Source organism: Camellia sinensis, chromosome 5 (genome assembly GCF_055761805.1).
Source record: "Camellia sinensis isolate YWXY chromosome 5, ASM5576180v1, whole genome shotgun sequence".
NCBI lineage: Eukaryota > Viridiplantae > Streptophyta > Magnoliopsida > Ericales > Theaceae > Camellia > Camellia sinensis.
Window position 1 is genome coordinate 33,615,678 of NC_138965.1, and position 27,205 is coordinate 33,642,882.

Consider the following 27,205-nt stretch of genomic DNA (forward strand, 5'->3'; position numbering starts at 1 on the left):
CAATTCGTAAACGTCATTGCCATTATTTAGCTTATCATAGACATTATTCCATTCTATTGATCATGTGACATGGAAGGCTTATGTAATAATGGTGCACTTCTAACTCGACTACTCTGGCCAAGTGCTTAGCCTTGCAAGGGTGCTTGCTTATAAATCTGGCCTTGTAGTTGGCCAAAATGTTAAGGATCATCCATTTGTGGCAAATGATCATCTTCTACTAGGATAGAACCATCTAATGGTTGGCCAGAAGTAGGAGGGCTTTGCATACCCTCTACTTGTATCTCAACATTATCATCATCTAGATGTTTTTTTCATTGGTGCCGTGTTCGTACCATATTTTCAACACAAAAATGGTCCCATCGGATGTACCAAAAAATATATGTTGGCTATTTTTGACTTTTCAAATGTTAGAAATGTAATTAGAGCGTGACAGTAAGGAACTGAAAAGTCCTTATAGATAATAAATGCCAAATTTATCAAACGATTGTGTTAAAGTTCTCTTGGCCTTAATAAAGTGGACTTTCTCTGTGTTGTGTTGAAAGATGAACCAACACTTTTAACTTGACTTCATAGTAGAAAGGAATGGAGAGACTGGGCAAAAAATGTAATTGATTAAATGAATAAACAATTACAAAATGTTAAGGCCAACGTCGAAGTTTTAAACCAACCAAGTTCTGAAATTATAGAGTTAATCTACTCCTATGAAATGTAAGTGTAGTGCATGAAAGTACAATGTTAGAAAGTAAAGTGCTAAAATTTAAAGAAAAATAAAATTAACAAAGACGTAGAGTCTAGATTTGGTGGGGAGGGCTCTTAGTTTTTGCTTTCATCTATTTATAGTCTCCTTTTGGCACCTTCAAAATAGTTGATTTGATTCTTCTCATCATGATCTCTCTCTCTCTCTTTAGCTACTTTTGAGGGCCACTCTGTTATTAGAGTGTGGATAACCGCTTGTAACTACTCTTTTTTATAACTTCTTCCTCATGTGCCTTCCATGTGTGTTTGAGGAGCTCCACTTGTTGAAATCTTGCACTCACTGCTCATGTGAGCGACTTTGAAGGTAGGGACTCTTCAATGATTTGTTGTATTTATGCATTGTCCATTTGCTTGCCATGTGTTAGCCTCTAATTGGTAGGTTTTAAATATGGTGCCAACATAACCAAATTACTTTATGTCATAGTTTAATGAATCATAACAAAACACTTTTTAGGCATAACTTCCTCGGTCATAACCAAAATTATAACCACAATAACTCATAACTAATACCACAATATGTTATAACCAAGTCATAAATAACACCACAATGGATCGTAACCAAATACTACTTGATGTGTAACCAAAATAGCAATCACAATAGGTCATAACCAAGTTATATAACCAACACTACAATAAGTCATAACAAAGTCATAATCAATATTGTAATAGGTCATAACTAAAGACTACAAATGTTGTAACCAAGGACATATGATACACCTACTTTTTGGGGTGTTTAATATAGAATTTCCTTGCAAACTAACAAACAAAATCTATAATAAGAACATATAAATTATAACAATATACATGGTGTCAAAGAAAAAAGCAAAATTATCATCATGCAAACTAACAAACATTTCTAGCAAACTTACAAACAAGAAGGACATGGTGATAATCCTAGCCTCTTTCTTTTTTTTTTTAGATTGGATCCAAGCATCTCTTGAAATCTACTAATTGTTGCATATATAGAATTTTCATCAGAAAGAATCCGTAAATCACATTTTCTTTTCTTAATAAAATAGAAAATTGAGGGATGATTGCTTAGAACAAAAAATAGTAGCTTAATTATAGAAAAATGACAAGACTTCGCTTAATATACACACAATTTGTACATCAATATTTTGATTTCATTTCACTTTTCCCTTTTTTCCTTCTTTATAGTCTACCATACAAGCAACACACCTAAGACCGTCCAACAAAAGAAAGAAAAGCCAACAATTCATTACAATACATAGTTTGGTTCTTCCCACATGGTACAAACATCACAAAGCTCACATGTTCTACACAAAAATGCTTAATAAGACTTAACGTGCCACTAACTTTTAACGTGCCAAGGCCCTGCTATAAATAATGAGGCTTTCTTCGCTATAAAGATGGTTGCTAGTCCCTTCAAAACCAACTGAAGCGGACACCGAGTCAACATTAGGGATCCAACCGGCAATTTGCATGATGTTCTCAATCTCTTTTACTACCTCACCCATTGTAGGCCTCCCCGCTTCTTCTTCGACACACCTCATTGCCAAATCCACAAATTTCTCTAAACCTTTCAGTGCAGTGCCCAAAATGTTTGGATCGAGAATCTCATGAAGATCGTATAGATCCTTTGCCTTGTCCATTTTTTGTCTCACCTCTGTTACAATGTATTTGCCTTTCTCAATCGGCTGTTTCGCAGTTATCAGCTCAATCATTAGCACTCCAAAGGCATAAACGTCACTCTTGTCAGTCAACTGTTGGGTCATGCAATATTCAGGATCCAAGTAGCCCTACACCAATAAAAAAAAAAAATCTGCTTTTTAATCCAAAATACTAAACAATATCATGGATCTTCAAAGAACTCAAACTACTATCCTCTGGGGTCCACTGCATAAATTTGTTTAAGATACTTTTTTAGCAAAGATAAAAAGGGAAAATATTAAAAAAAAAAAGGGAAGTAGAAAAAAGTAATTGCAAATTCATGAAAGTACAACACTCATTTGCACAATCTAGTGCATTAATCACTTGTACAGTCATAAATTTGCAATTATTTTTCTAACTTTTCATTTTTTTGATATTTTCACAAGATAAAATGACGTTCATCCCTTTTTATAATGAATGACATATCCAATGAAGAACAGAATAGCAAGAACAGGAAGAAAGGCCATAAGCTAAAAAATACTCTTGGTAATATAACTCCAAACTAAATAATACAATGTCAAAAGCCTAATATATAGACCAAAACCCTAAAATGAATTAGGAAAACAAATCCTATTAGTATTTGGAAACTAAATCAATACTTATTTAGTTCCTAACAAAATAATAATAATAATAATAATAATAATAATAATAGAAAGCTAAAATTACATTTATTGGACCAAAAAGAGTTCAGACCCACAGGTTTTACCCTGGGTTTCTGATAAGTGCTTGAATGTTTATTCTAGTTTTTTGATGTATTCTAATGCATTTTTGCTTTTTTGTAGGTGTTTGAGCTCATGATGCTAAGATGCTATTAATTTGGAGATTTTGAAAGCCTGATGGGACATAAAATTGAAGCCAATTTTAGAAAGTTCAAAAGAGCGAACAAGTTTCCCTTTTTGTGCTCGAGCACAAATTCTGAGTGCTTGAGCACTTGCATTGCTGAAGAGAAAAAGATTATGCATCCGTGTGATTGAGCATAGATGCCACACGCTCGAGCACAACCTGCTACACATTTTATTATTTTTAGGGTTGTTTTTAGCACATATAAAACGGGAAGCTAGCACTTTCTTTTGAAAGGGGAGGATTTTGGGGCCTCAAGTATTGGGAGGCATAACAGAGAAGAAAGAGAAAGAGATCCAGAGAGCTTTTCATGTAGATTCAATTGAAAACATTGGATTCCTCTACCATGAGTGGCTAGACTCTCCATATTAGAGTTTGATGAAACCCCAATCAAGTAATTAGGAGTTTGTATTTTCTGCATATATTTGATTTATTATGATGATGATTGTATAACATTTATAGATTTTAAGTGCAAATAAGTTCTCTATTCAAATCCGTATGTAATTAAATTTTGTGATTTTAAATACATAGTTATATAATGGTATTTCTTTGCATTTATTGAAATCATCGAATGAGTCATACCTAGGGAAGACAAGGCGTACCTATGACCGTAGTTTAGCACAGACGCTTTCTACCAACCGATGATGATTCATGCCCGTGATTTGAATGTATGAATATTCTTGAAGATGTTATTGGGGCTTGTAGCCAAAATACATCATTATCATCATAATAGTGATTTTTCATGAAGTGAATCAATATTGGTGGTGAATTCGATAACCTTGAGATTCTCACTTCCATATCTCAACTCAATTTTATATTGCTTTTGTTTATTTTTAGTTTTTAATTAATTTAGTCATCACCATCTGAACAATCTTTATTGAATAAATTTAGGAATTATTCTGAAATTACACTTAGCCTCTTTGTCCCCGTTGGAACGATAACTGGTCTTCACTGCTATTCTAATGAGTAGTAGTTTCTACTTGGTTTTTAATATTTATTTTTAATGTGAAAAACGATCCATCGGTTTCCAATTTCGATGGTGGCCTTGTAACCAATCAAGGGCAATGTTATGTAGATAGCAGATAGTAGGTACTAGGTAGGTCTTATAAAATTTATGGGATTATAACCTTTGATGCACTTCTCATTAATGAAATGGTGTTACCTCTAGCACATAGTAAGCGATTGGACTGATAAAAAAGTAGAAAATGTTCAAGTCATAATACAAAATATCTTTCCGTACTAAAATTTTAGTTCATAATGAAAAAAATCCCCATTCCCCAATGTCCTATAGCTATTTTTTCTTCAAGATATTCTTCCATGTGATTTTCTCTTTTTCATTTTTTTCTACCTCAACCAGCTATTATAAAGATATATATATATATATATATATATATATATAGGGAGGTTTAAAAGAAATGGCTGTTAATGGAAAAAAATTACATTACTTGTTTCAATTTTTGTTTTCATCAAAACACAATACGGGGCTTTAATTTATTTGATTTGGTTCTTCATTTACCAATGGGATATGACTAGTTGAGACCAGCTTCCTGAGAATCTCTCATAACTGAGAACTGACAACTTCAAGAATAGATAGATTTTAACTATGACTAAGATGCTTTGAAAATCTTTATCCAACTTCTAATTGATAGTAATTTTCTGTTCTTTCAAAAGGAAATTTACTGACCATTGTCCCCTTGACTTTAGTGGTAATATGACAATTTTCGCTGTAAAGAAGACTCTTGGACAGGCCAAAATCAGAAACTTTTGCATTTAGGTATTGATCCAGCAAGATATTGTTTGATTTGATGTCCCTATGTATGATCGGAGGGTTGGCGAGTTCATGCAGATATTGCAAACCGCTTGCTACTCCAAGGGCTATTCGAAGCTGCCTTATCCAATCCAACCTGATTCCAGACTTCCCTGTACATGTAATATGCGCTTTAGTTATTACTTGTCAGTTGAATGCACATATTCCCCAAAAACATAGGGGTCAGTCTGTTAGTGCAGCTAACTCTAGGGATCCTTTTTTTAATATATTTTTTCCCTTTCCTTTTGCTAGGGGAAATATGTGAAACATTTGAGTTTCAACTGAGATTTGAGAAAGATGAGGCAACAGCTTGGGGCTAACTTGGGATCTGCTTAAGGACCAACGGTTTAGGTAAATATCTAATGTGTTCCCCAACTAGAGAAGTCAATTTTGGAGGAGAAACTATGCGTCTTTGGGATTAGCATTTCTTTTCCATTTTCAACGGTAGTGAATCCCATATTCTACTCTTTCCAGGCTTTCTTTAACTGCTTTTTCAGCTACAAACAACTCGGGTAAGGTATTTTGCTTGTACAAAGAGTGATGATGAACATGAATACTTGCACATAAAAAATTGTCATTACACTGACCACCCCTTAAGTTTGGAGAAAACACAGCAAGTCTCACAATTTTGGTATAATTACACTGATGTCCCTTTTTGTAAGGCTAAAATGACTAGAACTAATATAAATGGTGTGAAGACACAAGAGTAAATAAGAAAAAATATACATCAAAATGCAAAAGAAACGACATCATTTTTCCATCCTTATGACTAATGAATTGATGAAAAGGGGTCTAAATGTTGAGTGAATTAAAACCTTAAGGGAACCCAATATAATTACGCCCAAATTATTGGGCTTGCTGTATTTTCTCTGAAACCCAACAGAGGTCAGTGTAACTTACCCTTATATTAATAATAAAGTAAACAACCGAAGCACAAGAAGTAACATAAGTATCTACTTTGGTGGAGAAGATAAGGAAACAAGTACCAGAAAGACTCTCCTTTAGTGTACCATTTGCAATATACTCATACACCAACATCTGTTCACCTCGCTCAAAACAGAAACCCACAAGGCTGACAACATTCTTATGATGAACCCTGGACAGAAGCTCAAGCTCACTTTTGAATTCAAGACCACCCTGCAGAGATCCTCGTTGAGCCCCTTTGATGGCAACCAGTTGCTCAGTGGGAAGAGTTCCTCTATATACCTGTAAGTTGAATTGAAAACTGTGAATATGCAAGTTACACAGCACCAAGGAATATTTTGCAAAAAGAATATTCCTAGATGGATGAGAAACCTGTTACAGAAAAAAGTTGTAAAATTGATGAATAATGCTCAAAATAAAAAAATAGGGCAAAATTCACTTCACCGTTCCATGGTTTTGGCTCAAAGCACTTCACCCCTATGGTTCAAATATAGGCAGAGAGCCCCCTTATGTTTTGGACTAAAGTGCAAAGCTAACTCCGTTAACAACAGTGCCAAAATTACCTTAGTACCCCTATGTATATTCTCTTTCTGTCTCCTCAAATACAAGTAATTCCCTATCTTAAACACATATTTAACAAATTAAACCACAAATTAACCCAACACCCTAAATTCAACTTTTAACCCAATTTATTACTTACTAACATTTTTAATAAAAAAATACACATATATGTATGTATATGTTAGAATATAGAATGTTAGAATATAGAAATATTTCCTATTTCGTATCTTTATGCCTTAGAATGCTCCTATAATTATGCCAATGAGTTAATATAAAAGAGGGTGAGCTATCACTCATACCTCTAACTATTCTCTTCTCTAAATTTACAATTTACATGGTATCAGAGCCACAATAAGAAGAACCTACCACCTTGCTTCTACCGAAGGCCATCTACAACCAAACCCTAGCTTACGCAGGTCATTCATCACCTTGTCTGAGTTCGTCGCACCCCACCCAACGTAGCCGCAGGTCAGGCGACTTTCCCATGGTAGTCGCAGCCTTTGTCGGCAGCCTTAGCCTGCTCCTCTAGGCTTGTCGGCAGCACCTGGTTGGTCGCCTGGTGTCGTCGTGGTCACCTGGTTGGTCGCCTAGTGCTGGTTGATCGACTGGTGCTCTCGTGACCCTATAGTCGGTCTTCGTCTTCTTTCTTTCTTCTCTCTTTATTCTCTGATTGTCTCTATTTTCTTTGAACAGACCCACCAAAACAAAAAACAAAAAAAAAAACAAAAAAAAGAAAAAGAAAAAAATGCAGCGAAAAATAATTTTTTTTTATGATTTTCCAGTTACTATTGTACTTGTTCCTCCACCATCTTCCGAGTTTGTGGCAGGTATTGAGTTTTGAGGGTTGCTTAGTAGAATATTCATGGCCAATTTCACTAGTGAGTCAACAACTTTTAGCCGCTTAAGACCGAGAGTTCCGTTATACCTTCTACTATGATTGATAATCCCAACCTTGGCTCTAAAATCACCACTTCTCCATTCAATGGTCAGAACTATCTAGCGTGGTCGCAGAATCTGATTATTTTCTTGAAGAGCAGAGGGAAGATAGGGTATGTTGATGGCAGGATATAGGCACCCACCACTACGGACCCGAGTTATGATCAGTGGGAGATCACCAACTCCCTCATTATGGGTTGGTTGATACATTCTATGGTTCCAAAAATCAGAGAGGCCTATCTCTCTATGGACACTGCCCAGGATATTTTGGAGGCCGTGGCTACCACTTACTCTCGGAAGGGGAACTTCTCCCAGGCGTTTGAATTACGTCGCTCCATTGAAAGGTCTGTACAAGGTGAGAAGACTATTCTTCAGTATTTTACCTTCCTTAACAATGGGTGAAAGTGACTTGATCACCTTCAGGATTAAAAACCTGTCTGTCTCACTAATTCTGTTGGTTACCGGAAGTTTGTGGCACAAGAGCGGGTCTTCAAGTTCTTGGAAGGTCTCAATGTGGAGTATGATCCGGTTCGGAGCAAGTCCTTCGCATGGATGCGCTTTCTTCTCTTCAGGAAGCCTTTACTTTTGTGTAGAATGAGGAGAGTTGCCATTCTGCTATGCTTCCGGCTACCTCTTCTAACCGATCTGCCCTAGTTTTTGCAGCCTCTAGAGATGGGGATCGTGGTTCCCGTCCTCCTTCTGAGAAGGATACACTCTTCTGTGACTATTGTCATCGCCCTCGCCATACCTATGAAACTTGTTGGAAGTTGCATGGGCCACCATCTGGGGGTCGTGGAGATTGTTTTGGTTCTTTTGGGGGTCACCCCGGTCAGTCTAGAGGCCGAGGGCCCAATGCTCGAGCCAATCATTGTGATACAGTTGAGCCACAGCCCCAGCTCTGAATGTTTCTTTTACTGATATCTCTGGTTTTTCTAATTCTGAGTTGGAGGTTGCTTTTCGCCACTTGCTAGACCGTCGGGCATCTAGTTCTTCATCAGGTAACTTTGCCAATTCAAGTAATTTAGCGTCTTCTTCAAGTGCTTTCCTATTTCATCAAACATTGCCTTGGATTATCAATTCTGGTGCTTCAGACCATATGTCTGGGTCTTCTGATTTGTTCTCAGCATATACCCCTTCTTCAGGCCAGGATAAAGTTCGTATTGTTGATGGTACCATTTCTTCTGTGTCTGGGAAAGGTTCAATTCATGCCACTGCTTCCCTTCCTTTGTCTCCTATATTATATGTTCCCAATTTTAGTGTTAATCTTTTGTCTTTGAGTCGTATTACTCGGGACTTAAATTGTAGTGTGAGCTTTTTTCCTGATCATTGTCTGTTTCAGGACCTTATCACGAGGAAGATGATTGGCAGTGGTAGACGAATGGTTTCTATATCCTGGATCAAGCAGACAAGCAAGCTCATTCCTCCATTTAGTTACCCTCTACCAAGGAAGACTTATGGCTGTGGCACCGTCGTCTTGGGCATCCATCTTTTTTGTTATTTAAACATCTTTATCCTTCAGTTTTTTTGAAACATCATGTTTCTGAGTTTCATTGTGAGTCGTGTCAACTTGGCAAGCAACATAGAGTTTCTTTTGCTCTATCCATTAATAAAAGTTTAGTTCCTTTTTCATTGATTCATCATGATGTATGGGGTCCCTCTCGTTTTGTATCTTTAAAGGGTCAACGTTGGTTTGTCACCTTTATTGATGATTATTCTAGGACCATCTGGGTATATCTTATGAAGGACAAAAGTGAGGTTTTTTCTGTGTTTCAAAATTTTCATAAAATGATTTGTACTTAGTTTGGGGTCGTAAAAATTCTGCGTTCTGATAATGGGGGGGAATACATTGACTCTGGCCTTGCCAGCTATTTTGCCACTCATGGTATTATTCACCAAACTTTTTGTACCAATACCCCTTAATAGAATGGTGTCAAGCGTAAAAACCGCCATCTTCTGGATATTGCGCGTTGTCTGACCTTTGAAATGCGTGTTCCTCGCTCCTATTGGGAGGGAAGCTGTTCTTACGACAGCCTACCTCATCAATCGTCTGTCTACCCAAGTTCTTCACAAACACACTCCTCTTCAGGTTTTGTTAGAGTCCCCCTCTTCTAGTTTCTCCCTTCCTCCCAAAACCTTTGGGTGTATGTGCTTTGTTCATAACCATTCTCCTACCCGTGATAAGTTGGATCCTCGGTCTCTTCGCTATGTCTTCCTCAGTTACTCTGCCACCTAAAAGGGCTACAAGTGTTATCATTCCCCCTCTCGGAAATGGTTTGTCTCTATGGATGTGTCTTTCTTTGAGTCTCAGTCCTACTTCCTGTCCTCCGTGGTGCCCCAGTCATCCTTTCAGGGGGAGCCTTGGTGTAAAGCGATTCCTGTATCCGTGATTGAGCAAGATGTTCAGGGTGACTCAGCTATTGGGCCTGTTGAGTCGAAATCTGAAACAATAGTAAAAGATGGCAAAGTTTATGTCAGGGACAGAGATAGAAAACAAGTTACTTGGATACAAGAGACTAATTCGGAGTATCCACTGCTATTTTCTCCTTCTGATAAGTGTCCAGAATCCTCTTCTGCTGAAACTCCAGGTAGCTCTATTTGATCTAGATGTTCCCATTGCTAATAGGAAGGGGGTTAGCTCGTGTACTCAACATCCTATTTCTCATTTTGTCTCCTATACTAATCTGTCAGAGTCCTTCTCTTCCTTGCCTCCAATCTCGACTGGCCTCTCCATCAATTTGATATGAAGAATGCTTTCTTCCATACTGATTTGGAAGAAGAATTATACATGGACATTCCCCCAGGCTTTAAGGATGTTAAAACCAAAGGAAAAGTGTGCCGACTACGCAAGTCGCTTTATGGCCTTAAACAGTCTCCTAGGGCTTGGTTTGAGAGATTTACTCAGTCTATGCTGTGATATGGTTTCCAACAGAGTCAAGCTGACCATACTTTGTTTGTGAAACACTCCTCCCATGGTAAGACGATAGCTCTTATTGTCTATGTCGATGATATTATACTCACAGGAGATGATGTTGAGGTTCCTAGGTTAAAGGAATATTTGACCAATGAGTTTGAAATCAAAGACTTAAGCAGCTTTAACTACTTTCTAGGTATTAAGGTTGCTCGGTCCATAGATGGTATCTTCATATGTTAGAGGAAGTATGTGCTTGATTTGCTAAGAGAAACTGGAATGCTTGGCAGTAAAGCTTATGATACACCACTAAAGCCTGGGCTGAAGCTTAGTGAGGATCAAGGAGGTGAGCTTGTAGATAAGGGGAGGTACCAGAGGCTAGTGGGTAAGCTTATTTACTTATCTCATTTACGTCCTGACATTACTATTGCCGTGAGTATGGTTAGTCAGTTTATGCATGCTCTACGTGCCAGTCACTTAGAGGCAGTTATGCGGATTCTACGGTACTTGAAGTTTTCTCCAGGAAAAGGTCTCTATTTCTCCAAACATGGTCATTTGAGTGTGGAGGCATATACAGATGCTGATTGGGCTGGCTCAATCACTGATAGACGATTAACCTCTAGCTATTGTACTTTTTGTTGGAGGAAATCTAGTCACTTGGAGAAGCAAGAAACAAAATGTAGTTGCGCGATCCAATACAGAGGTTGAATTAAGAGCTATGGCTTAGGGTGTGTGTGAGTTCCAGAAAAGGAACTAATTCGGAAAGGAAAAGGAAAATGTAAATGAAATATAAGCTAAAATTTTTCTTGATTTCCCTTGCCTTTTCCTTTCCCTTTCCAAATCCTTACCCAAATTCATGATCCAAACACACAAGCGTATAACTTCCAGAAAAGGAACTAATTTAGTTCTTTGACTTCATCTCACTGATGGAATGGCCAAACTGTCTTACTACTTACATTAACTCAGACTTAAATTGCGTTCCCGGCACAAAGTCATTTATGGAATTGTTCTGCAAATCTATAAGTTGCAGTTGGTTGTTATAGCTGGAGCTGCTATCCAAAGTGCCATTCAGGCGGTTGTTCCTCAATACACTGACATGACATGCCAAAGAAAATTGATTTTTTTTATAGTGGGCATCATCTAAGATATACAAATCAGAATCAATAATGTTAGTGTCACGCCCCATTTTTTATTACTCGAAGTCATTACCAAATTCATTAACTTAATTCAATTTCAAGGATAACATACGGAAAATGAACTCATACATTCAATCCGTAGAAGTGATTAACAATACTCTCATTTGTATGCAAAGTAAATATTACATGAACATACTTAATAAATTGCCCTTGGGCTTACATCACTTAAGATACAAGAAGAAGGGTGTAACCCTTTTACAACAATGGCATTCCGCCAACATAACTGAGGCCCCATGGCCAGTAAATAAGTAGATCCAAATCTTGCAGCTCAACCTGCTTAATACCTGAAAAAGATTCAACAACGTGGGATGAACATATAGTCCAGTAGGGAACTCAACATGATCCTCAACAATAACAACTTACAGATAGCTATGATCATGAACACTCATTCTCGTACTAGAATAGTAATGTGACAGTTTATACAAAATATATATATATGAACTTTTCTCGAAAACAACCGTTTCATTCAACGCTACAAGTGGTTTGTCTTTCCTTTTTCCTTTCATTTATCCCCATTCCCAATCTTTCATAACATTAACAAATACTTAGGAAATAATCTCACTAAGCCCGATACCCTCTTCCATTTCCTATACATACTCAGATGTACCTTTTCAAACATGTTTATCTATAAAACATTCGTTCTTCTCCACACTTTCCAAAAGACAAAAATGACATTTTGGTTCGTTTCCATTTCTATCATAACTATACATACATATCTTTGTAAAAATATAAATTTACGACCCACCAACATGTATACAATCAACCAATGGAGCAACTCGGTCCTCCGAACTGTAACCAATCAAATCCATGATATTTTCAGTTACAACGAAACAACAACAATCCCATTTCACTCTACTAGCTATGTGCGTAGTAAGCCAACAATACACCCCACTCAACAACATTAACAACAAGCCAGTTTACCAGGCGCTAGCTGGAGGGGTATGGTACCTTCGATTATTAGCGCAGTCAGTTCTCCAGGCGCTAGCTGGAAGGTAACGGTACCTTTGATTATAAGCGCGGGGTATAACACCAACAATCACAGCACATCAAGGCATAACCAACATGTATAATGCATATACATAAACTATCAAGACACCAGCAATGTGTTAAAATATAGGAACACATGACTATCTCCTTCCGAGCAAATATACATATATATAATGTATCTAGCACTTCATCACATACGATGTTCAATTAATCTATGGCACAATGCATACCCGACAATTCTACACAACCGTGTCATCCTCCACCGATGACCAAGGACAAAACCTCTAGATGCATATAGTTAGTACATCTATTAAAAGACTCAAATATCATGAATCACGAACCCAACAACAATATTAACATGATAGTTAAAGATACAACTTCTACATGTGTGTTCAACACTCAAGATACCACAATCCAATTCTCAAACTTATTTCGAAAACACTTCCCTCATTTTCACAAAAAATGATTCCATTTCCTTTTTGTTATCACAAAACCAACTCCACTAATCTTGTTTCCATGAAATCAATTCCCAAGCCATGGTTAATCCTTTAGGTATTAACACCCTTACCACACTCATTTGACAAAAGAGATTTACACACAATGGTCAACAAACCCCCATTATAATTTACTCAACCAAAATATAATTTAGGGCTTTTCCTTATTTAACTACAATATGCTAATTTATATTTATTTTAGCCAAGACAACAATCAATGAAGCCAACCCATTCTCTACACAACCAACCCTAGGTTTATTTCATGATTTTCAAACAAATCCAACGTGATACAATTTCATGCAATACAAAAATTACCACATGTCTATCTGTAGACGGAGTATTGAAAAAGAACAAGGAGAATCCCTACCTCAAATGAAGAACTCAAATAGAGAAGATGACCCGAAATCAAAGTGCTCCAAATCCCAAATTTCTTGGATCACAACGAAGTCCTCGACGATCAACACACTTCTTACAAAGGCCCAAGGTGAGGAAAACACTCTAGCTAGATCAATCCTAAGAGAGAAGTTAGGTTTTAGAGTGAGGTGCTCTCCAATGGAGGTTTTGAAAAAGTAAGAGAGAGAAAGGAAATCAAAAAGTGATCAAAAAAGTGATTTCACGGACTGATATAAAACAGGTCCGCTCGAGCGTACAACACCCCGCTCGAGCGTCAGACACAGGTTCACGCTCGAGCGTCCAAAGATCCGCTCGAGCGCCGGATGCACTCTCCCCGAATTTTCTGCAGACGACCAAAATGCTGAGAGGAGGAAATTCACGCTCGAGCGTCCCAACTGCCGCTCGAGCGGAAAGGCAACAACAAAAACCCGCTCGAGCGTCAAATCGCTGCTTGAGCGTAGAGACCAAAACCTGGGCAAAAATTCTAAGTTTTAAAACACAACCAACTTATTCCCAACTTGCCCAACACAACCCAAAACTCTAACACAAAGAGTAAGGGATAGAAATGAGAATAAAACAACAACGAATCCACGGAACCGAGTCCGGATTACGGTTAAACAATAGCAGGGAATACCGGGATCGCTATAGTTAGAACCCAGGGAGGTTACATTTTTTATTACTGTGGATTCTAGATGATTATATGAAATGTAGTATATGAGATTAAACTGATACTCACACTCTCGTTAACAGCAGACGGCTAAAGAAGGCAACTGGAATTTGACCTTGAAGTCCTGTGTTTTCCATCACTCTACCAGTAAAATGCTAGTGGAAACATAATTGTAGTGCTCTGAACCTTCTCATTTTAGCTGAAGCTCTTTGCAAAATTGCATGCACAAAATTGAAAGATTGATGCCTACATCAATTTTACCTTAAAATGTTTAGGTAGCTGACATCAACAAAGAAAATAAGTGAGTTCATTTTTCAAACTTCTCTCACAAAATCCTAGAAACTTGACTCACCCAAAAAACAAAAAATAGAAGAGAATGAGAAATACTATAAATTTAGTTTTTGTATGATATTAAGCTAAGAAGCACGGACACTTCTAAGAATGTGGCGTGTCCGTGTCGTGTCTGTGTTGGACAGCGACACTCGTTGGACACTTCCCGACACGTGCCCGACACTCATCAAAACGTGTTCTATTTTTTCAAAATTTTTTTAGATCTGGACCCTCGGAACACATACGTTTCCACCGATTAGACACACATGAAACTAATTATAAGTTTGAACTAAATAACTTAGGATACAATAACAAAAGAAAATTGGCGTGTCGTGATTTTTTTGAACATTGGCATGTCTGTGTGTTTGTGTCATGTGTCCGTGTCGATGCTTCTTAGATATCAAGTCATGTCATGTTAGAAGTCATACCAACTCCAGCTCAACTCAACAAGCCTTTGTTCCAATTACTTGGGGTTAGGTACATGAATCAATTTCCACTAGTTGGCACTATTTAAAGTCATATCATCAGTTAAGTTTATGGAAATCATCCTTCCTAATCACCTTAACACATGTTCTCCCTGTCTTCATTTTTTTAAGACAATGTTGCGCAACTTGCAGGAAGGGAAAAGATAGAAACATTCTTCATGTTCTCTATCGTATATACATATAAGACTAGGTGCGTCTTTAGTGAACATTTTTTAAAAAAGTTCTCAAGAAAAACTTACACTCTTATGTTCTACTAGATTAGATGAACCTGAAAAGTTTATTAAAAAAAAACCCCAAAAAAATTGGAAAAAAGTTCAATAATGACGACAACCAAAAAAAAAAAAAGATTGATGAAAAAATCTTGTCTTTAGTAAACTTTTTTGGATTTTTAAATTATTATTATGATTTCTAACTTTTTAGATCCTCCTAAACAAGATGGACCTGAAAAGTTTAAAAACAAAAATCACTTGAGACAAAAAGTTTATTAAAAAATGTGATTTTTTTAGTTGTTGCCAAACAGAGCGTAAATTGAGAGGTCTATAACGTCATCAACATTGCCATGCATTGTTGCATAATGTGTAGGCTATCCGAAGCACATTTTCTATAACTTTCTTAGCTGAAATGCAATATGCCTGGATGAATAAGTGGCAGAGAACAAAAGATTGGTTGAAACAAGTTCATTTACCCAAAATTGAGAATATTATAAGATAGATGACTGCAATGTTTCGGTTGTCTGCAGCAAAGACCAAGCAAACACCAGTGAGGACGGAAATATTTCAAGTTAAAGGACTTCAAAAGACAAGGAGAAGGCCAAAACACATGATTGAAGAGGCATGATAACCAATCCACTATGATGCAACAAAATATAAGGCCCTAGACAAAGCTAAATAATGGAAAAGGACCCCAATAGCATACCTTAAATAGTTCAAAGAAATTTTGCTATGTTGTGTTTGTATGTGAGTGCATGCATGTATGTTTGTTGTGAGAGAGAGAGAGAGAGAGAGAGAGAGAGAGAGACTTACAATGTTTCCAAATACTGTAAGGTTTCGACCCACAGAGAAAAATCTGACTTGTCAAAAGTATTATTGCTTAAATCCCTGCAAGAAATATTTTGGTTAAAGTAGCATGTATTGAACATAATTATGAAAACGAGATGATAATGGGAAAAGTGCATCAGCTTTGGAAGGACAAAAACAAGGAATTAACAAAACATCCATTAATGAAATGCTTGACAATCATGATGCCTTTTTTCCTAAGTAAGCAAGATTGTTACAACTTACACGTAGTAGAGAGAATTCAAGCCAGTAAAATTGGGCAAAGGGCCAGTCAGTTGATTGTTCGACAAGAACCTGAAGTGAAAAATCAAAAGTCTCTCAAAGTAAAGGCCGTAAAGCTGAAAACCTAATGCAGGATAAGCTAACTTCCTGGAAACGAGTATAGAAGCTTGTTTTTTTTTTTTACTAAGCTTAAAATGGAAAAGTCTTTCTTTTTCTCTGCCTACATCTCATTAAATGTACAAGGCGTTGAAGTTCAATAGGATAGGTCTAACAATGAGTTCCTGGAAACTAGTAGAAGCATTTTTTTTTAAACTAATCTTAAAATGAAAAAGTTTTTCTTTTTGTCTGCCTACAGCTCATTAAATGTACAAGGTGTTGAAGTTCAATGGGATAGGTCTACCAATGAGTCCATATCCAGGAAAATCCATTGCCAACACTATATACTCAATTCAAAAAATTTAATGGGTAATCACAGCTAGCATCTTATTATGATTTTAATTGGGTATGTGATAGAGATACTCACAATATCTCCAAGTCTGCAGTAGTCCTAGCGTTGAAGGAATCTTGCCACTGAGTTCATTGTTATTAAAAACCCTGCTCAAATTAATTCACAAGATGACATTGAAATTAGGGCCTAGATTGAGAGAAATGGGACTGCCCAGAAATTCATTCCAACATTCCTCATCATATTATAAAATTAAAAAAAGAAGAGAACACCCATTCTGTCAATAGTTAAAAGGCAAAATTGAGTGGGACTTGTCATTATATGTGAATTCATTCAAATGCATAAAATACTATTCTCGTAACAAATGTTGTTCTCTTTGTCACCATGAAAGCGTGTTGCTTATACTTGCCATACGGGTAAGCAAACTGCATAAATGCATAACCTGTTGTTCTGTCATTCAAGTGCATACCAGAGACTCGTGAATAAATAGCTGGTTCAAAGGAACTCACACATATATCAGAGACATATTTGAATTGAAAAGCTAAGATGAGATTTCGCCAGAGAGCTGATTGCTTCCACAACGACTGTGAATAGTATAGAGAATCTAAGGTCATTAGTGTATAGAAATAAACAACAAATAGATTTTTAGTTAATACATACACACACACACAGAGAGAGAGAGAGAGAGAGAGAGAGAGAGAGAGAGAGATTAGACATACAAGTGCTTTGCTTTAACTAGCTTATCCAGACCAGGTGTGCTCCCATTAGAGATAGGGATGGTTCCAGAAAGCTTATTGCCAGTCAGATCCAACCAATAAAGATTAAAGAGATTACCCATTAAAGGTGGAATTGGTCCACTGAAGCTGTTGGAAGACAGAGACCTGTAGAACACAGAATGAAATAATTGAAATATAGGCCAAAGCATGCAAATGCACAATAAAAGGTAAGCCATACTAGAAAATTCAGTACATGCACAGTTCAGCAGAAAATGTCTGGAATAGAAACATCATGATATAAATTAAAAGATTGAAGTTTTTGATGCAAGATTTAAAGGACCAAAAAATGGTTTCACGCTCAATTTTTTCTCATCTTTTAAAAGCATGAAGAGGGAGTAAGTAGGTTCACCTGGAGAAGTCAGAGGGTGTGGGAGCATTTGTGCTTGAAAGGTGCAAATATTAGGATTTTATAGGAAGCCCAAATAATAAATATGGCCCAAATAATTTGTGGAAAGAAATATAACATTTTGCAATACTATCAAATTGTCAATGGAAAATTTTGTAAAGGAAACATTTAAGATCAAATTATGGAAAGAGCAGCCAAGTATTGTGTCAAAAGTACGTAAAAGGTCGTAGTTAATGTCCTCATTTTACTGATCATGTCAATCACTTGAGAGCATTGTTGTCAAATCGTGAATTGAATCGTGAATCGTTCTGCTAAAATAATGAATTGTGAATTGTAAAATTCACTTTATTTAGCATAATATATAATTTTAGATATGTATATACATATAAAAAAACACATAGTATTTAAAATGAAATAAATATCAATATCTCTTTTTTTATTTTGTGAAAACGATGCCATTCCATGCATTATGCAAGCAAAACTGGATCGCTTGAATAGCAGTGAATCACAATTGAATTGTACGATTCAATCAATTAATTACACGAATCAAATCGTGCATTGTAAAATTCTAACAACCACAGACTAAACAATTTATCTAATAACTTGAACGTATACCAAGTTCATTTAGATTTCTGTCATTCCATCATTATGTCAGAGAATGGAATCATGTCACGAGGAATGTGAGCCTAATAATTGCTAATACTTCCATATTAAGCTTTCAAATATATTGATTCTCGCAGTAAACATAAATAACAAAGTCCAAATCCTTACAAAATGCTCAGCTGCTGCAGAGATCCTATTGTCTCAGGAATTGGACCACTGAAACCGCAACTAATCAGGATCCTGAGATGCAAGTAGAAGTAATTGGTTTGTATCGGGGTACTGACCTTAGTAATCAACAGATTCAGCATAGTGTAACAACAATATAAAAAAATTCTTACAGGTTTGATAACTTAGTCAAATTTCCAATTGATTGAGGAAGAGATCCTGTCAAACCGTTGTTGTATGATAGATCCCTATATGCACAAGCTGATAGTCAGAAGTTACTTTTAACGATTCTTATGTGGAAGTAAAGAGGAGAATAAACAAAGACATTCCCAAATAGCTATTATTAGTAAAACAGGATACACTGTCTAGGTAGAGTTTTATACCACATCAATCAGGCATTTAATTCAAATATGAACTGTGACACCCCATGGAGCACCGACACTTCAAAACAAGTGCCATGTCCATGTTGGACACATGGACACTTCGGGGACACGCGGACACGGTAGGGACATGCATGGGATGCACCACATGGCGTGTCTCCTTAATTAATTTATTTTCGGGGAACACACTAGGGACATGCAAAGTTATCTTTTTCCCTATTTTATTTAGTGCTTTTGATGAATGTTGAATGTTTATTATTTGTTTTTTTAGATTTAAATACTTAATAGATCATCCATAAAAAAAGATATAAACTGTAAGAGTTAAAATTTTTTTTTTTTAAAAAATATAGAATTAGAGTTAGTTTTTGTTAATATTGATTGTTTATGTATGTAATATTAATCTAAATAGCAAATAAAAATATATGAAAACATATTTTATTGCCAAGTCTCTGACATATCTGTGTCTCTATTTTTTTGAAATTGTCATGTCCCGTGTCTGCATCCTTGTCCGTGGCCATATCCGTATCCATACACTGTGCTTCTTAGGTGACACCAATCTAGTGAGTGTCACCATACATTTGTGTGTGTGTGTGCGCGCGTGTGAGTGAGAGAGAGAGAGAGAGAGAGAAGGCATTACAACAAAGCAAGAAGACATATAATTGCCATGTTATTATCCGTGGTGCCATATACTACACAAAGTTTTAAAAGGCTTTACTGGGGCTCGCCTCGCCTCGAGGTGAAGGTAAAACACATCAAGGATTTGAATTTTAGGCTATACTTGTGAGAACCCGAATATAAAAATAAAGTAAATAAATAAATAATAATAATTTTATAAATCTCAAATATTTTGTGGGTAAATCTTAAAGTGAAAATTAAATATTATTGGAAGGTATTTTAATTAAGTTTAAACTTGAAATAATTATTTTATATCCAAGTCTATAGTTAAAAGGTAAGATAATAATAATAATAATAAAAGAAAAGAAAAAAAAGAAAAGAGAGTCAGATTATATAAAGTGTTTGGGTCACCCTAAACTCTCATAATAGTGAATTAGTAGCTGTGAAGTCTAGAGAGAAGAGGAGACAGGCTCAACTTTTGGTGAAAATTGAAGAACTATAGTTTGGTACTTTAATAACTCCATCTCTAAGGTAGGAACCAACGTTCTGTAAATATAGTTATTTTGTATATATGTTTCAGTGAATTAATTGGAATAAAAAGGAACGAAGGGTTAACTGATTAGGTGGCTTGAATATCTATCACGCTAGTAGTTAGTGTGGAATAGTGTAATGGTCTAGTGGATTCATAGAAAATAAGTATATGGCATGTGTTATATTCAATGAGTGTTTTTGCTTGTAATGATGGGCTTTGTGAGTGAAACGTGGGATAGGTAAGAGTACTTGGCCACCACTATTTGTGAAAGTCATGTTTTTTTTATGTAGTTTGAGGAATTAAACAGATACATAAAGTTGAGGGTGAAATTTATAATTGTAAAATTCTGCACATAGTTATTAACTTTAAAAATCAGAAAAATATAGTAAACAAAAGAATTTGAAGTTGAATTTTTTACAGTAGCTTAATTAAATATTGAATTTCATACTAGATTATTTCATAACTTTTGAGAGTCTAAATCCATATAAATTGATGCATTTAAATTTATCCAGAAAACTAGTACAAAACAGTAACTTCGGAAGTCCTGTTCTCTTTGGGTATAAATCTGAAAATTATCAAATCAGCATCATTAGAACCGGTTATGAGTCTAGTTTTTTACATTTTTAGCCTTGCATTGATTGCTCGGGTATATTAAGAGAACCATTAATTTCTTTAAAGTGCTGCAGAAAGCGACCTGTTTGGATATAATTAATTGTAAATAATTATTTTGATAAGCAAATCAAGTAAAACCAACTGGATTTGAAACTTAGATATATTAGTTGATATCTGGAGGGTTTTGGAATTTTTTGAACAGTGTGGAGTGGGTTTTTAATTTTCAAAGTCAGTGAATAGATTGAGAAAACTTGTTTAAAACTCTGTTTTATCTTAAAATTACTTTTAATTAAGTTTCAATCTGAACCCATGTCTTGAGTAATTTTAGACCTTGAAGAACATGAACTTAGGTATTATTTAAGAGTAACGGTGAGTGGAGTTGAGTTGTGTTAGTGCGCTTTAGTGTTGGGTACTTAGTTTGTTATTTTTTTTAGTATTTTTGCATTAGTAGTGATGTGTAGTTTTCATACTTGGTTCAAGGCACTAGTTGGACTTTTATACTCTATTCGAGGATTACATTATTCCGTTTTCATTATTTAGGTGAGTAGTTGCATGCTACATATTTTTATAAATGTTCCCCTATCCTGAACTATTGGAAAATTAAATTGTTGTTTCAGAACTAAACTATTTTGATAAATTATTATATTATCAATAGAATTAAATTATTTCTGAAATATGTGTAAACTTGGCATATTGTAAGCTATTTGTTATGGTCTCATGTTTATAATGGTGAACTACCATGTTTTGCGAAATTAAATTGTATTAATTATTAGGACCATCTGTATATAAAAGTCCAGGGAAATTATTCCACTGTGTGTGATGACTCTGGCCACTAGGGAACAGATCCGGGTTGGGCTGTGATGACTTTAGTGCTCAACGATTGTAAAGAAAATACCTGGGCTAGGCTAAGTGACCTTCAATCAGATCATCTTAGAGAAAAGGACCAGGTTGCCACTCCAAGGATGACTCTTGGTTCGATATTGAATCCAACGAGCTTATTGCCTTGAGAACTTTGTGACGTGTTACTTGTTATTCTTGGTACCCAAAAAATTATTGATGATCATGTTGTAATCTGTTTTAAGTGAAGAATGTCATGTGTTATGTTCTTGAGAGACATGAGTATTTTAGTTGTTGAACTGTGGAACCTTCTTTTTGAAACCAATTGTGTTTATCAAAACTGTATGTCAATCTAGTTTCTGTGATATATATCTTATTTTGGAATTGAAACCTATTTTCAAAACTATATTTATTAGCCATACTTCTACTCACTGAGCTATCAACTGACTCCGTTGTTTATCATTTCCAAGTGATAAAAGGACTTAAGTGGACTCATGGGGTAACGAGGACTCAATTGCATGGATCTCTAGGACATTCATTATTTTATTTTAGCTTGTTATGTCGGATTTGTGCATATATTGTGATTGAGTTTTATTTAGAATTATTTTATTTTATGGGCGGTTTGAGTTTCATTTAGTATATATTTTTGGAAGTTGGTTATGGCTAGTTTTACCGTTTATACTAGTGACATGTCATTGGATTGGGTTTTGATTAATTTATTTCTGGACTATCGTTACATTTATTCCTTGTGATATTGAGTTCGTGTTTAGGCTTACTTATGCCTTGGGCCAAGTCCCTGTGGGCCAAGACCGATCATGCCTGGATTTGGAGTGTGACAATACTCCCCAAAGTCTTGTGCATCATAATCTGAGGCGTGTGCCTATGGTGCACCTTGTACGCCTTTGCGTATAAGCATATGAGAAGTATGCATATGAAAAGGTTGTCTTAGGATCTTGTTAAACTTAGTCTAGTAGATGGTTTAAGCATAAAAAAGCAAAAAAAAAAAAAAAACCTTTTGCAACTATATTTTGTAGAAAAATTAAAGTAAATGACCAATCAAGAAAAAAATACTAAGTTAATGCTCAAGTGAGAAGCTCAATTACTAAAACTTCAATTTCATTTTCAACGAAGGCAAGTTTCATTCCCTGCAATGAAATGTTCAACGCCTTAAGGAGAAAAGTATTTACACCTTTATATTTATTTTTTGACTATTTTAAGATATTTAATTTATTTACTAAATTTTAAAATTTAAAATTTAAAATTCAAAATGCTTATGCCTTATGGCTTACACCTCGCCTCGTGAGAGGTAAAACACCTCACGTTACACATTCGCCTTTAAAAACATTGATCCTACATATATTATGTTATGTTTTTATTATGAATTTAGGTCCTAACAAACATTTGTGAAGACCTGAAGATGAATTCCATTATGGGCAAGAAGCTCCAATGAAAATGAAATATTGGAGGTCGTTTGCTAACTTTGACATTTTCCTGTTTTTTATTTACCAAAAAAAAAAAAAAGGAGAGAATAAGTAAAAAAAAAAAAGAAGGGAAAAATAAGGGTAACAAACGAAAACGAAAAACTTGTTTGGTATACAGAAATGTTTTGAAAACAAAATAGAGAAACATGTTTGGTGAGTTGCCAGAGGTGGTGGCCGATAGTAGAGGGCGGATGGATGTGGTGACTGGTGGTGGGGGGGTGGCTGGAGTGTGGCCAAAGGTCACGGGGTGGCTGGAGGGCCACCAAAAGGTTGTCGGAGGTCACAGTGGTGATCGGGCAGTCACTGTAGAGTCACTGAAAGGTTGCTGGAGCTTGCTGGCAGCAAGCTGGCCAGTGGTGGGGGAGAAAAAAGAAAATGAAAACTTGTTTTTGACAATAAATGAAAACACCATTTTTTCGTTTCCAAAAATTTTAGTCAATTCCATTTTTTTTAAAAACAAAAATGATATACCAAACAAGTTTCCGTGTTTGGTTTTTTTTTTTTTTTTTTAATAAAAAAAAAGAGGAAACGGAAGCGTTAGCAAACGAACATAGTAGTCCACTACTCAATATGTATTAGATAGAATCTACAAGGAGCACTGTTCAATGATAAAGAGCAATGGGCAAATATCCCATTAGCACCTCACACAGCCAATGATATTTAAGATCTAAACTTCATCAAGAATGAAGCCTTTTGAAATTTGAATAACCAAGGAAGCACAGTAGTCCCGAATGAATAACACTAACTGAATGATTCTCCGTAAAGTTAATTGGAATTGGATCTTTTTATGAGAGAATAGGGATAGCGAAAATAGAAGACCTACAGAGTCTGTAATTCAGACAACCCTTGAATGTCTCCGGACAGATAACCAATCAATCCCACGCCGGCTAATGTTTTGGAATTGAAACTTATATTAACCTCTTAATTCTCAAAAAGTAGAATAAGCAACTCTCCATAAGCATTAAAGGTAAAACACAATAGGGACTTACATAGATGTCACACGTGAATTGGTGCAACGAATTCCTTCCCAACTGTTGCCACACGGATCCAACCTAACCCAATTGAGTGGTGTGTTCTTCCAGATTTCTTTGAGAGCGTTTAGAGCAGCAACTGCATCCAACATAAATTATCTTTACCCAAAATTTTTATGAGGATTAAGGAAAACCAATGCATGGAACATGAGAATCCAACAGTGCCCAGTAACCCAAAAACAAAAGGAACAGTTAAAAGTACTCGGCTTCGCATATTTCGTTTGACTAAGTAATATCTAGTTTAAGGTACTATCATTGTGATAACCCTGTTCCGCATTATGCTAATTGATCTTAATTATGATTGTGATTATGTGTTTAGTATGATTTTGAGTGCCATTTATATGATTATATGTGGTTTTGAATTTCTATCTGTTCACTGTAGGAAAATCTGTTCAACTTGTTGTTATGAACTGAAAATTGAAGGCCTTATCGGTCACAAAAACTGAAATTGACTACGCCGTTGTGATTGGCGTAATTTTTAGAGCCTATGGTGAAATCTAATTGAAAATTTATTCGGATCAAAATAATTGGATTCAGAATGGTTAATTGGAGTACCATTACTTAGTCTTAATCCATTTGATTAAAAGAGCCTATAAATAAGCCAACTTACACTCATATACATCTTGCTATGAGCTCAAAATCTGAATTAGCTCTCTAGAGAGAGAGAGAACCGACTTTGAGAGAGAGAAAAGACATCTTTGTGCATTTTGGCTCAAGGTTTGTGAATTTGGAGCTACACTCAAGAATTAACTATAATTTGTAAAGATTGGAGCTCCTAGGTGAGTAAATTCATAAGTTGAGTTTGTAATTTTGGTGGAATCACTCAGAAAATATGAGGAAGGAATATAATTTTAATCACTTAAAGAATGAGAACATGATTCTCTCTTATAAAGAGAGCAATTACAACAGAAAAGGAAACTAATTAAAGCTAATATTTGACAGCTTCTACTTTCCTATTTTTCCTAATTTTATACAGCCTTTACTTTCTATATTTACATAGGAAAAAACTGATCCTAGAATATTGACTAAATAATAACCAAATTTCCAATACTCCCCCTCAAGCTGGTTTGAAGATATCTTCCATAGCCAGCTTGCTAGTCAGCTTATCAAATTGCTTCTTGTGTAGTCCCTTCGTTAGCACATCAGCTAATTGTTCACCTGTTGGAAGGTAGGTCATACATATTATGCCAGCATTGATTTTCTCCTTGATGAAATATTTATCCACTTCTATATGTTTTGTGCGATCATGTAGAACTGGATTATGAGCTATGGATATAGCTGCTTTATTGTCACAATAGACCTTCATAGGAGTCGGGTGAGAAAGCTTTAATTCTTCAAGAATTCTTTTAATCCACATTACTTCACAGATTCCATGGGCAACCGCTCTGAACTCTGCTTCTGCACTACTTCTAGCTACCACATTCTGTTTTTTACTCCGCCATGTAACTAGGTTCCCACCTACAAAGGAGCAGTATCCGGATGTTGATCTCCTGTCTGTAACACTTCCTGCCCAGTCTGCATCTGTGTATACTTCAACTTGAAGATGTCCATGTTTCTTGAACAGTAAGCCTCTCCCTGGAGTTCTTTTCAGATATCTTAAGATCTTATAAACGGCCTCAAAGTGCTCTGCCCCTGGTGAGTGCATGAACTGACTTACCATGCTGACTGCAAAGGTAATATCAGGCCGCGTATGAGACAAGTAAATCAATTTCCCTACAAGTCGCTGATATTGTTCCCTCTCTTTGACTTCTTCAGCCTTAGCAGCTTGTAACTTCAAGTTAGGCTCGATCGGAGTCTCTACCATCTTACAACCAAGCATACTTGTTTGTCCAAGGAGATCAAGAACATATTTTCTCTGATTAATGAATATACCTTCATTGGATCTTGCAAATTCCATTCCGAGGAAATACTTGAGGGCTCCTAGATCCTTAATTTGAAATTCTTTTGCGAGTTTCTCTTTGAGGGCTGCTAACTCTGCTTCATCATCACCAGTTAAAATGATGTCATCAACATAAACAATCAAAATTGCAATTTTATTGTCTTTTGAATGTTTATAAAATATTGTGTGATCTGCTTGACTCTGCGAGAAGCCACAACTGATAACTGCCTTCCCAAAGCGTTCAAACCACGCTCTTGGTGATTGTTTGAGTCCGTATAATGACTTGTTCAATCTGCATACTTTGTCGCTACCAAGTCTCTGCTCAAATCCCGGCGGTAGGCTCATGAACACCTCCTCTTCAAGATCACCATTGAGAAATGCATTTTTAATGTCAAGTTGATATAGAGGCCAATCTGAATTTACTGCAAGAGATAACAGTACTCTGATGGAATTTATTTTAGCAACAGGAGAAAACGTCTCCTGATAGTCGATCCCATAAGTTTGAGTGAAGCCTTTAGCCACCAGTCTCGCCTTGTATCTCTTAACGCTTCTATCTGTGTTACATTTTATCGTAAACACCCATTTACACCCAACTATTTTCTTGTCTTTGGTTAGATCAACTATCTCCCAAGTACCACTTCTCCTTAAAGCATTTATCTCCTCCATGACTGCTAATTTCCAATTCGGATAATCCAATGCTTCCTGTATATTCCTTGGAACAAACAAGTGTGAAATCCTAGATGTGAAAGCTCTATGGTTTTTAGACAGTCTTTGATAGGAGAGGTAATTTGCAATAGGATGTTTAATGCAATTTTGGACACCTTTCCTAATTGCTATAGGAACATCAAGGTCGGAAATAGAAGGAATAGGATTACCAAAAATTTCGATGCCAGAACTCGGGTGGACATTCGGATCATTAGGATGAACATTCGGGTCATTATTCCTCAGATGAAATCGCTTCCTAGTATAAACCTGAAGCTCAGAATTTAGATCATTTTGTAGTACTTCTCCCCCTAAACAAGAATCTTCTTGACTAGGCACCAAAGAACTTGGTTCTCTTAAGTGATCATTATCAGACAGATGTGGTTTTTGTGTAGAATAAATGACATTGGGGAGTGGGATAGAAATATCTCAAAAATTGTCTTCTACTCCACTTGTCTCCCCTTGAAGAGAATTGTTAGGGAAGTAGGATTTTGTTTCCACAAATGACACATCCATACTCACATGAAATTTCTTGGTTTGAGGATCAAAACACTTATACCCCTTTTGGT

At 36.1% G+C, this 27,205-nt stretch overlaps 1 protein-coding gene and 1 long non-coding RNA gene across 3 annotated transcripts; both read right to left on the bottom strand.

Annotated features, from left to right (window-relative positions):
* Positions 1-1,951: 1,951 nt before the first annotated feature.
* Positions 1,952-25,952, bottom strand: LOC114288088 (uncharacterized). The gene is made up of 13 exons (XM_082871669.1): positions 25,928-25,952; positions 24,014-24,134; positions 18,741-18,815; positions 18,571-18,642; positions 17,393-17,558; positions 17,028-17,261; positions 8,627-8,727; positions 8,373-8,540; positions 7,879-8,072; positions 6,562-6,614; positions 6,061-6,370; positions 4,952-5,187; positions 1,952-2,516 (listed from the first exon to the last, which is right to left on the bottom strand). The coding sequence occupies exons 1-13, from the start codon at positions 25,950-25,952 to the stop codon at positions 2,076-2,078; spliced, it is 2,196 nt and encodes a 731-aa protein (XP_082727795.1). The 3' UTR covers positions 1,952-2,075.
* On the bottom strand, positions 11,142-16,823 carry LOC145788975 (uncharacterized). Of its 2 annotated transcripts, none has more exons than XR_014329335.1 (4): positions 16,236-16,823; positions 15,978-16,052; positions 14,210-14,386; positions 11,142-11,494 (listed from the first exon to the last, which is right to left on the bottom strand). It is a non-coding gene; the product is annotated as an uncharacterized LOC145788975 (long non-coding RNA). The 2 variants fall into 2 exon arrangements; XR_014329336.1 differs by having other exon boundaries at positions 14,210-14,419.
* Positions 25,953-27,205: the final 1,253 nt, after the last annotated feature.

Excerpts from the sequence above, each read along its gene's own strand:
- LOC114288088 (XM_082871669.1), bottom strand. The coding sequence starts at position 25,952 with ATGGAATTTGCAAGATCCAATGAAG. Across the intron at positions 17,262-17,392 it reads TTAAAGCAAAGCACTTGTAT|TCGTTGTGGAAGCAATCAGC; the intron begins GTCTAATCTCTC and ends TACTATTCACAG. Across the intron at positions 8,541-8,626 it reads TATCCTGGCCTGAAGAAGGG|GAAAGCACTTGAAGAAGACG; the intron begins GTATATGCTGAG and ends TTGATGAAATAG.